This window comes from Siniperca chuatsi, linkage group LG23, assembly GCF_020085105.1.
Source record: "Siniperca chuatsi isolate FFG_IHB_CAS linkage group LG23, ASM2008510v1, whole genome shotgun sequence".
NCBI classification, from domain to species: domain Eukaryota; kingdom Metazoa; phylum Chordata; class Actinopteri; order Centrarchiformes; family Sinipercidae; genus Siniperca; species Siniperca chuatsi.
Window position 1 is genome coordinate 15,616,225 of NC_058064.1, and position 18,905 is coordinate 15,635,129.

Genomic DNA, 18,905 nt, shown 5'->3' on the forward strand with positions numbered 1-18,905 from the left:
GAAGCTCTCAGGATCCATGTCACATACATGACTGGGGGAGGGCAACTTTAAGATATATTTAATTTTGGATACTGGTTAGCTATTTTTAATTGGGGCCATATAAAAAAACACAATACAATCATGTTATTCCACTGAATACAAAGAACTATGTGAAGGAATATCTAAATAATAACTATGGCTAAAAGCAGAGGTTTCAAATAGGATCTTCAGTGTCAGAAACCACTTCTGTCTCAAAGAATTGTGCTTTAAAGTACTCAACTTAACACTGGTCCCTGTAATAAAAGGCTTCCATTGAAACTCTTAAGTCCACATTGAAATGCCTTGTCCTGTGAGCCCATTATAACCTGTGTGACTCTTGACACGTTGAGACAATCACTTCACACATACAACACAAAGCTACTGGCTGGGGTCAGGGCTGGCTATAGAAAGGCCATCAGCATTTGAAGACACACACACACACACACACACTTTTGACATGTTAAAACAAAGCCTTTTCCTTACCTGTGCTTTTCATGTTAGCATGGTAAGGGTAGTGTATTCTAATATAGAGAGAGAGAGGATTGTGTACAGGAAGATAAAATGCAAACGAAGGCCTGACTCTTGACTGTCAGCTCTGTCAACTTTTGTTTGTCTGAACCCTGGGCGTGGTCACCTCAGACTGAAGTGTGAATTCCATACCTGCTTTGGTTTCTCCATCTGTATCTGTTATTAAGGGGGGGAAATCCATAAACATGAATTTCCTCATTGACCAAGAGAGAAGCCTGTAAATTATTATTCTGACCTGTAAATCATTATTTTAGTCTAACCATTAACTGTTTCTGTAAGGTTAGAATTTAAATGTGTAATCCATGAGTACAGAAATTACATCACATACAATAACGAATGATAATAACTATGTATCCGACAATCAAGTACATGAAACACTACAGTAAACAATTAGAAATGGAAATATTAAAATTACTTTGGCCTGTCTTGCCTTATTGCATTGAGTGTCAACCGCAGTTCATCTACGTGCATTAAAGCAGTGTAATGAGTGTATTAAGAACTGATGGCTACATTATCGACTAAGCTACATCAACATGGAAATCAACTCTGGCAGTATTTTAGAGGATCCTGAGCAGAGTGTAGGGTGAGTGCTCAGCAGCCTGTCAGTGTGCTGTCAGGAGTGTCTGTGGTCGGACAGCGAGAGTAGCCATCAGTCTTTAACAGCATTCAGGGAGGGTTAGGAGTCGGCAAATGGCCTCGACTAACGCACAAGTACAAGCAGAAGTAGCATCGGCCAACATCCCACTTTGTTGCAGTGCATCAGTATTGACACTTTGTGTATCCACACAAAAGGAGGGAGTCAAACAGCAGGGCAGGGAGCCGAAGTCAAGCGGAGGTCTCTGAGGTCACAGTAGTTCAGTTTGCTAAAGCGGCACAATGGCATCTTTTGTCCATTTTTAGGTTTCTACTTACACCTCTTATCACGGCAGAGACATCAGGGATGAGTAGGAGCTGATTCTTGGCATTCACTTGATCCAAGGGCATTTTTTGATCAACCTCCAGTAGGTACTACACACACACACACACAGACACACACTAACTCATGTCAGGCGCTGCTGAAGGTAGACAGCAGCACGTATGTCATTTTCAAACATCACATGGGATGAACAGAGACAGAGAGAGGCATTGTGACACAATAACAGAGGTGTCAGGAGTGCTGCTAAACATCTTACAGTGATGAAGATGAGGAAGGCATCACTTCCACTATACCAACTGCAAGTGCTACACTTGCCAAGTTAATTACTATTAGCAAAAAAGAGACTGGCAGGATAATTTAAACCAAAAATATCTTAATCTTTTAGACACTCTAAAGCCTTCTTTATGTGAAAAGGACAGGAAATCATTCTGCTTTGCTTAAATTTGTAGTGTTACTTGGAATGACACTTTGGTAACTGCCCTATTTAGCATTCATAGGCATTTTATAAACTGCTCATAAATGCTTTATTAAATGGTTTATAACACACTATAATGTAGTTGTAAGCAGATATAAGGACATTTTAAGTGTTTGCTGATTTATATTACACGGTTGAATACTCGATTCTGATTGGTCAATTACGGCATTCTATGGTCAGTTATTTTGTTGCTATGGACGCAGTTCTGATCATACACTCTGGAGTCCAATCATATCAATCCACAGAAAGAAGTCCTGTGGCAAAAAACCCCCAAATGTTTTGAAATCATTTTTAAATCAATTAAATACATTTTTGGTGTCAAATTATTGATTTCTTTAGTAAGTGTGTAATAAGTAGGACAATGTACAGGGCTTACTTTCACAATAATGACCGGCTTACTGTACATTATCCCTTATTTATTGTAGTTGTCAACAACTTTAACTCCTCCTGTGAAGCATCCATAACTGGATGCTGGTATATAAATAAATAATGAATGATAGTTTAACATATCACAGTTGTAATTCTATAAAATATGTCTTAGGAGAAGTTATAATTGTTTAAAAATACTAAACATTAATAATAACAATGTATTATATGTATATATACTGCTTACAGATGATAAATGGGGAGGTTACAGTGTCAGTTGATTCTCCATTTAAGCCTGGTATCAGCTCAATATGCTGGTCCAGCACACACACACACACACACACACACACATAAACTCAAGAGCACACACTCATATTAGTGGTAAAATTACAAATGAAGGTATCTAAACACAGTTATAACATGATCAGTCAAAGAAAAAAAGTTAAATGTATCATGCAAAAAAAATAAAATATAAGGCATTAAAAATCAATATAAATATGCTTTATAAAAACCCTGCAGAATTTTAGATTAATGTGACAACAAGCCCCAAAAAAACACTCTCTGGAAACTTTAGAGTGCATTTGTAAGTTGCACTGTGTCAAAGCTGATCCTGAAGGATGAAGTCGCCTCTACTTTGATACACATGTAACTGAAGACATTTTGGGAGGGTGAGGCAGTTTTTGTGTGCCGTATAAAAGGTGGAAGGGATCTTTGTGTGAAACTTGGCCTTAACACTCCAGGGGAAGTGGTCGGTCGCTGCAAAGTCCACGGCCAGTGTGTGATCTGGATCGTGTGTGACAGATAGAGGGGCGACTGTACCCGTGAGTGCATGTGCGAGTGCAAATGTGTTCTTATATGCAGGTTATGGATGTGTTTTTGTGTGTATGTGTATGGGTCATCCAATCCAAAGTGCAACAGGAGGGTGTCTCAGATCAAAGACGCATCTTGACACCCTATCAGAGGCAGAGCAAACCCAATACACCTTGGAGCTCCCTCTGTCTCCATCTATGCATCTGTCTTTCCCTCTCTGTTAAAAGACTAAGCCTGGAGGGTTGGAGAAAACATACAAAGCTTCAATCCGCATGCCTTAGTCTGTTCCTTTGAACTGCTTACAGAAGCCTAAGCCGCTCCGCCTGTAGGAGCCAAGTGTGACCCAGAGTGTGGTGTATGCTTTGCCTGCTCACACTGTGATGCTCAGTGTGCTTTTATATATGTGAGTTAATGCATATGCAAGTGCACATGTATTTTCCTTTAAACCTTACGAGAGAACGGTGCTGTCAGAGCAGAACAGAAGCTGTCAGGAGGTTGTAAGGTGACACCCAGGATGACAGCGGTTGTGACTGACACATTGAGAGGAAAAACTGATTTTGGGAATACGCCTACACCCTTTTTTCTCAGGGTTCAAATCCCCTCATGACAGTAAACATCCCTGAGTGAGACATTAAATCCTTCTGAGTTTGACCTCCCCAGAAGGAAAATGTTTATCCTCCCAGAGATCAACTGAGTCACAGAACATACAGTATATACCCTGATATATGTTTGGTACAGGTGTCATGATCTAAATCTAAAGAGGGAGTTAACCTCAGCAGGTTCACACACTGATTTAACAGTAAACAAGTAACAAGTAAGCCTAAAAAGACTAAGAGTCTACAGCCATGCTAGCAGCTCTGTGAGGCTGTACTTAGGCACAGCGGTGCTTTGAGCTAAATGCTAATATCAGCATGCTAACATGCGCACACTGACAATGCTAGCATGCTGATGTTTAGCAGGTGTATTTACCATGTTCACCTTCTTTGTTTTATGTGTTAGCATGCTAAAATTTGCTAATTTGCACTAAAGACAAAGTAACAGCTAGGGCTGGCAAAAATGTTAGTTTTGCAGGTATTTGGTCATAAAATATTGGACAAATCAAAAATTTGATCTGACGATGAACAGTCAGCGGATCACCAAAGTCATTCCACTTCATCCTGAGGGGAACATGAATGTGTGTACAAAATTTCATGGCATCCATTCAATACTTGTTAGGATATTTCAGTCTGGGCACTGCTAGGGAGGCTAAAAATACACTGTACACGATAATAATCATCACCCTAAAAATCTGGAGAGTACACAGCAGTTTACGTGTTGACTTGAGGTTGGTTCTACCTCAGGTAGGAATACTACCCTGTGTGTTATTAAAGGCTTTGAAATTAGACTGCTAGCATGGCTGTCTATCATGCTGCCAGCCACTTCAATTATACATCTGAGCAGGAAAACAAACTGAGGAAACTATAGACACATCAATCCACGATCAACACCACCTGTAATCTATGTACGATAGCGAGTTAATCGAAAAGATAACATTTCAGGAAAGTCAAATGCTGCCTGACAGAGAGTAAGACACAAAGAGCTAAGCATGCATCAACAAGTTCCCACACACAAGCTATTAACTGTCAAGATTACACCTGTCACCAGCTCCTTCACTGGTTGAGGGGGAAATGACTAAAACACTTCTGTGAACACAATCTGGCAACTCACAGAGGGTCAGCGTTAAAGCCCCAATCAAGGAGTTTTTAAGGAAAGGTAATTATGAGATGATGTTTTCAGGAAAGGTGTTGATAGAAATGTTTTCATCCAAACTCTAATTCAAAAAGCCTCTCTAGTCTATTTTAACCTTGAGTTTATTACACACAGCTTAGAATGTTTTAATACTTATTTTCACGATCATAAAGCACCATTTCTTGTATCAAATGCTATGTTGGTAAATTTTTGGATATCTGCATGGATAAGATTTCTGCAGAAGGGCACCTTTTTTGTATAGCTCTGGATTAAGCAACTTGGTCTGTTTGTGCCAGTGAACTAAATCCATTTAAGCCGTTTGACATTTCATCCTAATACTTGCATTGTCAGTGTCGATGCCAAGTCTTAATAGCTGTGAGGATCGTAGCCCAATGCTTTACAAAAAGGACTTCTACACAGGGAGCAAGGGTTGGTCCTTAGTAACGGCTAAGATATGAAGTTACAGTGCGTGGCAGAAGTAATGACACAGGGCCAGATTAGAACAGATGTGGCAGAGTACACACTGAACAGCAAAGCATTTGAACTTTTAAAATGGAAGTAGGGTTGTGATGGGCATTTTTAGACATTTCGACATTTTGGGACATACTCTTATTTGAATCCTTGCCGAGAGTTAGATGAGAAGACTGATACCACAAAACCAAGAAGCTGCAGTTTTATGGGAGGTTATGGGCCAAACCATTTCTTGGCCGGGAGCAGTGACTTCCCAGACCAAATGGTGCTCTTAAGTCTTTGATGTACCTAATCTGTGTTTTTTAAGAGGAGTTCTAAAAGACTGTACTGAGTTAACTGACCTCAGCTCCTCAGGCAGGTTGTTCATCATTATAGGGACCCCGATGATGAAAATTTGGCTTCCTCTGGCGTCTACACTAAACAACAGCCTGGTCACCTCAGGGTAAAGTCTGGTTTCTTTCGAGTTAAAAGGTCAACAATGCAGCTAAAGGCCAAACAGTGTTTTTAAAGTAACCAGTGAAACCTTAAAACTGGTTCTAAAACTAAGGCTACATATGTATAAAAGTTGAATGATCTGTTTTGTAAAGAAAGATCCATAGTTGAATGGAGTCACATAATTTTAGTAGAGCAGATACACTATATCAGTAGAAAATCCGACCTCATGGCATGCAACCTACACGACTGGTATTTGAATGCTCATTTCTAAATGTGTCAGTGTTGCTGTGACAACAAGTAAATGTCATGTCATTCACATGAGACTGTTGCCATAACTTGGCACCAGAGAAGCTTGGCAGAGCCGGGGTTGGTATGGAGAAGACACAACAATGGAGACAAAGCCAAAATTATAGAAGCATAAATAAGATAATCAGGAACAAAAATATGACGTCTTTTGTTATTTTTACTCTGCAAACGTATCTTTAGACTTCACTGTCAGTTCATCGTGCAGGTTCCTACAGGTGCCCTAAAATACATCCCACAAAATCAGATAAGAGCCATAATTAGTAAGTGAGCATGAAGCCCTGGGGTGTGAATACTGCCCAACAGACAACAAGTGGAGGGAGGCTCCAAGTGTCTCCCTATCATCTCCTCTTTCTCCTCTTCTTTTGCCTCCTTCTCCTTCACTGTCACACGTCATTCACTCTGGCTAGATACTGTATACATACACCCTGAGCCCCCACCCCACCACCACCCACCACCACTTAACATTCCTACAGCTGGTCATCGCACATCATGATGCATGTAATGTCACACTCGTGAGCCATAAGCGAGCCGCGATGCTCTCCCTGCCTCCTCTGTGAGAGACAAAGGAGAGTATTGTGTCGTCTGAGTGAGAGAGAATGAAAGGGAAAGAGACTGAGAGAGGTGTGTCAAGTTACAATCAAATACGACCCCTCCACCACCACCCAAAACCTGTTGGAGTTTGAGTGGTGAAATCACTGTCTTGCAGCATGTAAATGAGAGATAACCCTGCCTGTGTGTGTGTGTGTGTGTGTGTGTGTGTGTGTGTGTGTGTGTGTGTGTGTGTGTGTGTGTGTGTAACAGAGGGGGGGGTGTCATCTGTGTGGCAAACCGGATGAAAGCCTTTGTCGCTAAACAGCACACACACACACACACACACATATATATAAAAATATTTTTTTAAAACCCACGTAAGATCACACACTACAAGGAAAACAAAGGTACAACCCCCTCTGAATACCCCCACCTTTATCTTATTCAACCCAGGCCCAAAACATAGGTGTTTGCAAACCAACAACCCCTCTTTGAAATCCCCACAGCAAACACACTTGCATCATGGGAAGACACATCACTTTCTAGCTCACTTTCCAGCCAGCGACAGAAACTAGCACAATGCTTAGAGAGATTTCCGGCTGGAATCAAAACACTGATCTTGAGAAAGCAGCACATGGATTAAGAGTGTGGGAGGAAAGATGGCTCAAAATGTGGACAGATGTGGGAGATACACACAATGCCTACAACAATCTGAGATAAAATATGTAACTCATGCCAAGGAGTGTAAAAACTACCATCTCTCCTGGGTATAAAGAATCAAAAGATCAACTTCTTCAAGCATCTTTCCAGTCAAACAAAGACATTTTTCCCACAAAGTAAAGGGAGCAGTTTCCCTCTTTCTCACAGGCAGTGAGGGCATCAGCAGACAGCCTTGGATCCTTAGACATCCCTCCTGTCTCTAGCCTGTAATTGAGTGATCAGACATCAGTGGAGTCGAACAGTGACCAGTCCTGATCCCCTGGTATTTACACTTCAAACTCTAGACCACAGCCTGGAGGCACACACGCACACACGATGCAATACACACACACACACACACACACACACACACACACACACACACAGGCCCAAACATTAAAGCCCACGGTGGATGTACGAGATTAAGCATGAATGTGATTCCTTTCTCGCTCATTGGACACACAAATGAAATGGAGACATGAACACTGTTATCACACCAGCACATGTTCCTCTGCTCCGTCTTCTTCTCTACCCTGCCTCAAGACAAGGGAGCATCATATAATTGGAAGTTTTCAGTGCTGATTGATTTTGCTGGGAGTGTACGCTTTGGACTGCAAGAAGTTTTGTGTGTTTGCAGAAGCACAAAATGTGATAAAATCAAACAGCCATGCCACTTCACAATTTCCTCTCTTGAAAAAAAGGCCAACCTTTTTGTTTCATTTTAAATTCATTCAACTGCAGAAGGTAGGCTATAAATTCTTTTTTGGCAGTCTAAATGACTAAAGTGGCCACATTTTATGGACGTCAATCAATGCAGGATAGACGCTTTCAATTAGGTTAGACTTGAGACAAAAATAATGCATAACATAACTGATTACTGGAGAAAAGACTAAAAGTCTACAGCCATGCTAGCGGCTCTGTGAGGCTGTACTTATGCACAGTGGAGCTTTGAGCTAAATGCTAACATCAGCAAGCTAACAGGCTCACAAACACATGGTAACATGCTGATGTTGACCACCTTTAGTTTAGCGTGTTAGCATGGTAATGTTTGCTAATTAGCACTAAACACAATGTCTAGGCCTATCTGAGGCTGATGGGAATGCCATTCATGTTTCAGGTGTTTATTCATAAACCAAAGTATTGGACAAATTAAAATGTTGACCAAAGTGGTGGACCGACCAACCAACATTGTCATCCCTAAATCCATGCTGCTTGCATGGCTAAAAAACATACTGAACAGACTGGTAGGAGAGTGTCCAGGCAGATTTACACACATAGGTACACACGCAAAGAGATGGACAGGCAGACTGAGAAGAGAGGCACACAGAGGCAGACAGGCATGCAGAGAAAGCGAGAAGGACAGTAATCTAATAAGTTTCTGTAACCACTCAGGCCAGATTTAGCTCCAGCAACCACGTGGCGGGAGAGGCAACACTCTCCAGGCACATGGTCAAGCAATGGGTGCATTCTTTTGAAAAGTACAGAGAGACAAAGAAAGACTGAGAAGACACGGGGGAAGACAATAAGACCGAAGTTGAGAGGAAAGAACAGTGAGACAGAAGGAGGAGGGAGGACACAGAAGGGAATGTGGTGAGGGGCAAAGCTTAAAGCCAGGAGTGTATGATATCTTTGGAATGAATGGGATCTCCCAATATCAGTTACTGAGAGTGCCAAGCCTGGGAATGGCAGCATATCTCACACACACATACTGCAGGAGAATATATGAGCTGCTGCAGACAGGACTGGAGCACACAGTCTCCATCCATGCAGACTTCACCTCCTTGAAATGACTAAGCCACACACACGCACACACTTGTGATTGTAGTTTTTTCCACTTTTCCTCTGTTGATTTTGACTCAACGTTCCTCTGTCGTAAGGTTCCTCAGCTGATACCAACAGCCTTTATGATAGAACTAGTGCAGACTTCTCTAGGCCATGCAATACTAGTTTAGAAATAGACAAGAAAATGTGAAGCATGTGAAACATATAGAAAAAAAGCCAGTTACATTGCATTGATTATTGGCAGGAAACAAGTAGCTTTCTATTGAAAGAAATCTCAGATAGTGGATTTTTGCCTGACATCCACTCACAGTCCTCACAGGAAGACAACATCTCTCTTCTACACATGCACGCACCCCCCCCCTTCTGCCCACATCCATCAGGTTGGGAGGTCATAAGTCAAAAGAGTGCAGGCTCATTTCTCACTGCTGAGTGTGTGTGTAAAACCCCATGTTCTGCTTTGATCTCAGAGGTGAGAGGTCACGTGTCATCACTGTCTGTGCATCACTGGCACACCTGTGCTCAAGTGAGGAGTCACATTTCTCTTGTCAGAACGTCAGACGCATGGCAGTTACCTGGAAAAAGACGAGAAAATGGGGATAGAAGCCTGACAGGAAGAGGTTTGTCCCTTGACTCACAAGGAGAGTAATCTGTCTTTCCCAATATGAGTTCTTGTGTCCTCAATGATATGTTTGACGCAATATTTCATGGCCAAATAATGATTTGAAACCAAAAGAATGCCAAGGACAAGGGATGGAGACAGAACAGAGGAAGATTTTTTTTCTCTTGGCTCGAGAGAATGAATGAAAAGCCACAAAATTCATACAGAGAGCAACACATCATGCCCAATACTCTACAGTGTATTGCACAAGTCTAATTGTGCCTCATAATGACAGGACAATTACACTTTTCTTTCCTTATAAATGATGAAGCGGTGGTTTCCACAGGAATGCTTTTAAGTGGCCTGTCTGAGGAAGCTCAGCGAGTACATCAGCAGATTGTATTTTATCTTGGCTTGGATTTTAAAATAAGTTCAAAGCTATAGCTCTTGTGTCACAGTAGAAATTTAATTATGTATATTGAGAGAGTGGAGGAATGAGAGAAAGGAGAGAAAGTGTGTATTAGAGGGGGTGGGCGGATGAGAACAGAAATGTTAAATAGTTGAGCTATGCAACTCCTTGAACGGGATTAAGAGCCAAACCAAAGGCATGGAAGCTCAGCAATAGCCCTATGGGGGAAAAGAGGGGGAGGACAAGGAGGAGGCGGGTGTGCGTATGGGTGCGTGTAGCAGCATGCCGTCCCGCTCACCGACAGTAGGGAAAAAGATCAGAGCCAGGGTGGAAAAAGACGACTTAGCATCAATCATTTCTAATCGTTTAAGTAACAATCTGCTATGTTGTATCACCGAATGATATAACACAACTCCACCTATAGCTAGTTCATGCAAGCTTTAACTTTTGCTGTTGTAAACCCCACCTAACAGGTAAAACAAAAACTCCAGTGCACATTAGATGATGTCTTTTGCATATCAGGAAGCAGCAATTTGGTTGGAGCAAATAGAAGAATGCAGTGGCTACCTGGACGAATAAGCTAGCAGCTGTGACATATAACACTACTGATGAACGCCCTTCCTGCCCTGAAAGACACATGACTGAAAGAGGCACACACACACTTTGAGGAAGACAGGTTTTCACAGATTTCATCCCTATCCAAATGTTTGTGTCCTTCCCTCTGTGCACTGTGTCTACACAGGCTAATGAAACAATCTTCCCTGTGTCACATGCAACATACTGTTCCTTTTTTGTCCCGAAATCATTACTTTGTCAATGAAGGCTTGCACAGCAGCCATGAACTGCATCAGCTGAGATTGGTTCCTTGGGATCAATTTAGATTTCTGTCAAGACAAATCTTCACACAGGTCAAAAGTCAAGTATGATTAAAATCAAGCCTTCCTTTTCATCACCACTTTAGGAGATCACTAATTATCTAGATTGCTGACAGCTGAGCCACATTAACAACACAAGCTAGCCAAATGCTGGTAAATCTTGGCTTTAGACTGGGGGGGGGTCTGACTGTCAGTTCTGGCAATCAACCAGCTGGTGTGAGAGTCTTATTAAGTAGTAACTACAGTAACAAACTGGTGAAATTGTGATTGAAGTGTTTCCTGTGTAGTACTGCAGGGTTGCTTAGATTTGTAAGAAATCACAGACCTGTCACTGACTGGATTGGGCTATGCAGCAAAAATTTATCTATTGAAGTTATATAAGAAAATACAGTAAAGAAAGCGAGAATGAAGGTGTACCACACTGAAATACTGTACTCTGCCTTTGTGACAGTCATAAATTGACAGATACCCATCTTTTAGAAAACAGAGTGCAAACTCCAAAGGTTTTAAGTGAAATTTGACAAGTTAAAATAAGAGCTTTTACAGTGAGAACAACTAGCCCTTAGCTATTAAACCACGGTGCTACTGTCTCACACACACGCACACACACAAGTACAGCGGAAGAGAGAACAAGGACAGATAGAACAGTGTTGTGGCTAGCAAAGTGTGTTAAACGAGTGTATCTCGGGAGAGTTATCAGGGCATTCTTGTGTTTCAGCAGAGGGCTAGAAAAACATTCTTAGGCCTTCTGTTCGCCACAATAAAAGCACCTGTGCACTTCTTTCACAGGTTCAAAGAAGAGCCTTGATTAGGAGGATATAAGGAGAAAATGTGTCACTCTTTGTGACAGATGGCAACATCTTCATCTCTATTTCACTGTGGATCCTCTACAGCCAATACAAATCAATGCTCACTGTGATACATCAACAGTCTTTTGTTCAATTGATCAGGCATAATAATGAGGGTTAAGCAGGCAAGATAGAGCTAATGCACTCTGATCACTCTCATCCCTCATGGACAGAGGATGTCACTGCTGATGTGTGCAGACATAATGAGCTGATAAGGATGATGATGCCTACCCCTCTAAGAGAAAACCCAACTACTGAAAAGACTGGTATATGTGCATCAGACTAGAGGTCTTCACTGGTCCAAAACATTGGTACCAATCCAAAATGGACAAGTGGAAAACCTAACCGAACCTGATGTGCATAAATTCAGACAGTGACCCAAGGGGGTCTCGAGTCAGAACAGACCCAAACAGATCTGGGGCTGATTGCAGTCGACCCGAATAGACCCTAATAGAGAGGTAGCGGCATGATGTATTGTCAATAATCAAGCAGCTGTGGTCGAAAAGAGCAGCTATACTCATATGTAATATACTATGTAATATATAATAAAAATGGCCTGAAAACAAAAGTAAAGTCATAGTTTGGATTCATTCGTATGCACTCATCAATAAGATATATTGAGGCACAAACTTGAGATCTGTGGAAGTAAAACCAGACCCTACCCAAGACTGAGGATAATTGAGCCCGGTCCGACTTGGGTCCTGGGATAGACCTCGGATGCTCAGAACCAAATGAAAACCTCGACATCAGACAGTGAGAGAGAGAAAAGGTCAAGACAATTACCACGCAATAAAACTAAATACTTCAAAAGAGAATATGGGAGACCAGTGGAGCAAGAGAGAGATTGAATTCAAGAGAGACAGAGACACAATCAGAGTCTTGTCTGTTAGTGCTTGTTAAGGCGCAGTTAGTTCACCAGTCCCCTCAGGCCTTCCTCTCTCAAGAGCCTGGGGTTTGAAAGGTCAAGACAACAGCAGCAATGGTTACCTAACACTTGACATCAGTGTGAACCACCAAAAAAGGGGGGTTTGGAGTATGTGCATTTGTTTAGTTGTGCATGAACATGTGCATACTTATATCTTTGTGTGTGTGCACATGGCTACGACTAATGAAGAAGTCCAGTCCCCTTTGGGACCATCATAAGGTCACTGTTGTCAGGGATACCACAAGAGCTGTCAGCTGTTATTGACAAACAAGAATGCAGTGGCAATGAATGAGGGCTGTAAGGCCTGTAACTGTTGTGGTCAGTCACTGCCTCCTATAACAGCCATAAAGCACTTAGAAAAGGGCAGTCTGTCATTTGTCCAAGACAAAGACAAGGCACATGTCCTTAACTAAAACAGAGAGAAGAGAAAAAAGGAGAGACATCTGGAGAAAGCCTTCCAGCGACTGATGAACCATGGTGTGTAACAATAACTCATGACAATGCAGGTTTAAGTCCAGCTAAAGAACTATCATATTATCCTATCAATGGCTCTGTCACTGCCCAACAGAGGGGGAAATGCCACCGAAATGAAACGATCCAAGGATATACAAGTTGACAAAAAAAGGACTTTCTTGTGTGCAAAAAGTTGTGAGCATTACTTGTAGTTGTCATAACGATCCAGAGCCTACAGTCACAATAACCACAAACACGATTAGACTGATGGACTGGGAATGAGGGCTTGCCCTGATGCAGCCTGGTCCATAGCAGCTCATTTATATTCCTTCAGTATGTGTGGATATGCTGGCATTCCTTAGCTTGGAGAGATGATAGGGTGACACAGAGAGGGAACGAGCTGCAGAGATCTAGCGGTGTTGGGCTGTTTGCCCATTTCAGGGCTTAATGTGCTTTGGGAGATCAACCAACAGAGAGAGAGAGAGAGAGAGAGAGAGAGAGAGAGAGAGAGAGAGAGAGAGAGAGAGAGAGAGAGAGAGAGCGAGAGAGAGGGGAGAAAGGAATAAGAAAGAGAAAGAAAGAAAGAAAGAGAGATGGTTGAGCAACCAGCTGTCAATAGGTGACAGGGTAGTTATTCTGTCATGGTATTAGATTTATCATGCCTGCCCAACTGCCTGATTAACCTCACAGTGCTTTCTTGCAAAGTATGTGTGTGTGTGTGTGTGTGTGCTTGCCTGTACTGTAGCTGTTACCCTAGCAGTTTAGGTGTGAATGTCCAAGTGTTTGCATTTGTCTAATCTTTAACTTGAAAGGACAAAGTCAGCTTCTATAGTGGAATAAAAGCAGCTTAACGCAAATTCTTTCTACATGATCTTGTAATATGAACACACACGCCTTGAGATTCAAACCTGTGTTACAGAAGACTCAGTTTATTTCCAAAAACAAAACTCTTAAACTTCTCTTCCATTCAAAATTGAGGTAGTTCCAAGTGTGAACTTGTAAAAACTATGCAAAGCAAGAAAAGCTACTCTGGTGAAATCCAGGGAGACATCTTGCCACAAGATGTTCATAAAGCTCCCTGCAGCGCACCTATAGAAGGCCAAAAACCTTCAGCTTCTGCACTTCAAAGAGTGCAATCTATATATGCTCAAAGGGAGGGAAATCATGTGTGTGCATATGCCTGCATTATATGCATGTGTGTTCCTACTTGTGACAGAAAGCCACATATTTGCAACAACAAAGCGGCTCGGTTTTAAGGGTGCCTGCTAATATCACCTTTTTATTACCTCAACCAACCACTTGTACACAATACATATATCACCCAAATGGCACAAAAGCAGCACAACCAGATCCTGTATATAGCCTGCAGCAAACACTTACTTAACATACAGTCAACACTGCAGCCAAAACCTATTCAACAGAAATTTCTATATTTACTCTGCAATGTGATACATCACAAGTGGTGACTCAAATTTCCATCTTTAACACATTTTATCACCTTGTTTGCATGTACTTAGACATGTAACTGCCACGAAAAGCGAGAATCTCCTCACAGAAAAAAAAACTTGAAAAATTTGTCTTACCTGAGACGGAAATGGTCATGGGTGCTTCCAGGGTCCTGTCATTGTCCAGGTCCCTGCTCAACCTCAGATCCCCAGTGTCCTCGTTCAACAGCAGCAAGCTGAGCTCATTTCCAGATTCAAACTTGTACCGTAGCTTATCCGACACATCTGGGTCATGAGCTGGTACCTTTCCTATTATTCCTGATGGAAAACTGTTAGACTTGTTGGTGATGTAGTTGTTGAAAATAATCTCAAAGTTCTGCAGCACAGGCTCATTGTCATTCATGTCTACAAGGCGGATGTGCACAGTGGCCCGACTCACTAGTGGAGCTGAGGTGGCCTGGACTACAATGACATACTCTGTTTTAGTCTCATAATCCAGGTCTGTGAGTGCTGTGAGGTCGCCATTAAAAATGTCTAGCTGGAAAACTTCTGGAATATTCCCTTCCACAATCTGGTACATGATCTGAGCATTGGTGCCCTCGTCAGGGTCGGTGGCAGTGATCCGAGCCACGACGGACCCCACTGGGCTGTTCTCCTCCACATCAATGAACAGCTCATCCTTCTCAAACACTGGAGCATTGTCATTTATGTCTTGGACAACCACATGAATGGGAACAGCTGCTTTCAGAGGCGGAACCCCGCTATCCACAGCAAAGGCCTTCAGATTGTAAACAGGAACATTCTCTCGGTCCAGTTTGCGATAGGTTCTGATGATACCAGACGAACGCTCTATGATGAAATCACCCTCTCCGTCATCGCCACCCTGAAACGTATAGGTCACCCTGCCATTCAAGCCAGAATCTCTATCTGAAGCAGAGATCTGGAGAACGCTGGTGTGGACAGGTGCATCTTCAAATACAGTCCCCTGGTACATATCCCTAAGAAACTGAGGAGCATTATCATTGGCATCAAGGATGATAATCTCCACATAGGTGGTATCAGATTTCTGAGGGATGCCATTGTCTCTGGCAATGATGGCTAATGTGTAAGAGGCCTGGTCTTCATAATCAATCTCCATTTGTGTTGTGATGGCACCTGTATCCGGGTCAATTTTAAACTGAGGAACATTGTCCTCCATCACGTACGTGATGCGAGCATTTTCCCCCGTGTCCTCGTCCGTCGCACTGATCACCACCACAGTGGAGCCCACTGGTTTTTCTTCACTGACCATCACCTGGTAGTTGGCACTTTGGAAAACGGGCCGGTGTGTATTGGCGTCCGTCACATTGATGAACACCTGAGCAGTGTCGTAGCGTGTTCCATCACTAGCTGTGACTGTCAGGACATATTGGCGTTCTTGCTTGTAGTCCAAGGGGAGGGCTAAGGTGATGAGACCGCCGCCACTCTGACTAGTGATGGCAAAGCGGTTCCTGGTGTTGCCACTGGAGATCTGATAGGTCACCACACTGTTGACGTCCCTGTCCACAGCCGTCATTGTCAGTACGCTGGTCCCCACGACAGCATCTTCATTGATCTTCAGCGAGTAGGTCTTCTCTGTAAATGTGGGTACGTTGTCATTCACATCAAGCACTGTGATGCTGACGCTAGCCGAGGAGGACATCACAGGAATCCCATGATCTCTTGCCTCTATGCCGAAGGTGTAGAAGTCAGTGGTCTCCCTGTCAAGCTCCTCACTCACTGTAATCCAGCCTGTACTATTGTTAATGGTGAACGGAAAACCAGGCGTGGTGTCAGTTAACCGGTATTCCAAACGGGAGTTTTCTCCTGAATCACCATCAATTGCTTGAATGTGGATCACAGAGTAACCAATGGCCACATTTTCCAACACAGTAGCCTGGAAAGGTGTGCTGACAAACATGGGGGCATTGTCGTTCATGTCCACCACTTGCACCACCACCATCCCTGTGCCATTTATCAGAGGAGGCCTGCCACCGTCCTGAGCCTTAATTCTCAAATTATACTCCCGAATCATCTCATAGTCCAGAGGATTGATGACATCAATCACACCGGTGGGGGAGTGAATGTAGAACTGTCCTTTAACATTGCCACTGATGATGCTGTAATGAACTTTGCCATTGTTCCCCTCATCTTTGTCCGTAGCTTCCACCTGGATGACTTTGGTGTTGACTGCCACATTCTCTGGGACCTGTACAACATACCTCTTTTCACAGAACTGTGGGTAGTTGTCATTCTCATCCTCAACAGAGATGTGGACAGTGGCGGTGGCACTGCGGGGACCTGGGTCTTTGCCCTGGTCGTTGGCCTCAACAATCAGCTGGTACTGGGCCCGGGTCTCCCTGTCAGGCCGCTCTCTGATCCTCACCAGGCCGTTCCGGGAATCAATTTCAAACACAGAGTTTACTCCATCGGCGTTCACAATTTTATAAACCATGTTGGCGTTGGAGGGAGCGTCCCCATCAGTGGCCCGGACTGTCATCACTTCAAACCCCACTTCTACATTCTCACGGATGCTAACACGGTATTCAGTTTGCTCAAACACCGGACTATGGTCATTAGTGTCACTCACAGTGACTGTGAGGTAAGAAGTGGCAGATCTTTTTGGGGAGCCATTGTCAGTTACAGTGACTTTGAAAACATGGGTGTCTTTGACTTCTCTGTCTAGTGATTGGATGGTTGTTATGCTCCCTGTCTGAGAATCAATGTCGAAAAAGTCATTGGACCTGCTGTCAAAAAAGGCTTCCATGCTGTACTCCAGCCTCCCTGCCTCCCCATCATCCGAGTCAGTGGCTTTTAGCGTGATAACCCGCGTGCCCGCAGGCTCATTCTCGGGCACGGACACCTGATAGTTGGGAAGCTGGAACTGGGGAGACGCGTTTACCTGTCGCTTACCCCTGCGGATCAATTTGCCAGGCTTTCTCAGGACGGTTTTTGAGAAGGATCCATGTTGTTTGGGCACTTTTACAAGCGTCAAACTCAGCTGCACAGAGAGCCTGCCGCCTGGAGAGCTGTGCAACGCGCAGTGCAAATTCACCTCGTTCTGTCCTCTGTGCTCAAGACATAAGTCACTGGCGAGGAACAAATCCCCATGCCTGAACACTGCGCTCAACTCTTTTCCAACACAGATGGTGTCTAAAAAGGCGGTGTTCCGCGTAAAGGTAGGCAAAAGTTCTGTTACATTTAAAAGCAATTTACCTGCGGGTAAGCAGGAAGTTGCCTCCAGTTTTGAAAGGTGTTTAATGTGAATGTCTGGCTTACCTGACGCTTTCTTTCTCTTGTATTTAATAAAACAGTCTTGGCCGTGGACAAACACATTAAACTGTGTCAGAATAACGTCTCCAGATGCTGAGGAACCTGTTCTGAAATAAACAGACGCAGGGTTCCTCGTTGTGTGCGCACACTGAACTTTGTGGGACAGACGGATAACCCCGTCGTGCCTCTCAACTTGGAAAAAGCTCTGGATGAATGTAGTAGATAAAGTCCTGTCAATTTTATAAGTCCATCCAGGGCCGAGCGACAGGTTTGTCAAAAGTGTCCCGGGCTGTAAAGTCTCCGAAAGGTGCATCTCCAAACATCCCGCAAGCGGCACGCTGAACAGGACACAAACCAACATCCAACACATCGACAGCTCCATGCTTTTAAACCTGCCAAATCCCATTCAACTTCACTGAAACTCCTCCGCAAAAGCATTAACTCTCCCTCTCCCAACACCGCGTTTTACTTTTATCCCTCATTGTGAAGTTTTAACGTGGAAAAAGACGCTTGGTATCCATAGTATCAGTGTATCCACGGCGCGCAGCGGCTGCGTTAACCCACACTGAGTTTAAAATGAGTACAAAATGGCTCCGTGGCTCTCCTCCTCCTCCTCCTCTCCTCCTCAGAGGCTTATTACCATAAATCTGCTGTGTTCCCCCTCTGGGACGCTTTCACGGGGGGGCTTTTTTTTTCTCATGGAGATTTAGGAAGTACCACTGACCAATGCGCGCAAGGACATTGTTATTACAATAGGCTGAGAGTTGGGTAAAATTCCTAATGCGTGTTTGAGTGTCGCTCCCTCTTCAACTTCTATTTGTTGAAGCAGTTTTAAGCAGTGATGGTACATTAAAAAAGACATAAAAGTAGTTGAACTAAGACCTCAAGTCCACCATTTTTTAAAAATTATTTTTCAGCCCCTCAACACAACTTCAATAAGCTGCTCATAATGTAATAAAAAGGTGGACTGAGTTCAACTAGTTACATCATCATTCA

General features: G+C 43.2%; 1 protein-coding gene across 8 annotated transcripts in view; it reads right to left on the reverse strand.

Moving 5' to 3' along the window:
• The window catches only part of celsr1a (cadherin EGF LAG seven-pass G-type receptor 1a), a 98,538-nt gene extending 79,943 nt beyond the window's left edge, over positions 1-18,595 (reverse strand). For 2 of the 8 annotated variants that reach the window (XM_044185348.1, XM_044185343.1), the window contains exon 1: positions 14,757-18,592. In XM_044185348.1, coding sequence (XP_044041283.1) covers positions 14,757-18,315 — 3,559 coding nt within the window. In that variant the 5' untranslated portion in view covers positions 18,316-18,592. Of the gene's footprint in view, positions 1-14,756 lie in introns of all 8 variants that reach the window. The other 6 variants (XM_044185349.1, XM_044185345.1, XM_044185346.1 and 3 more) reach the window with 5 other exon arrangements.
• Between the last annotated feature and the right edge of the window lie 310 nt (positions 18,596-18,905).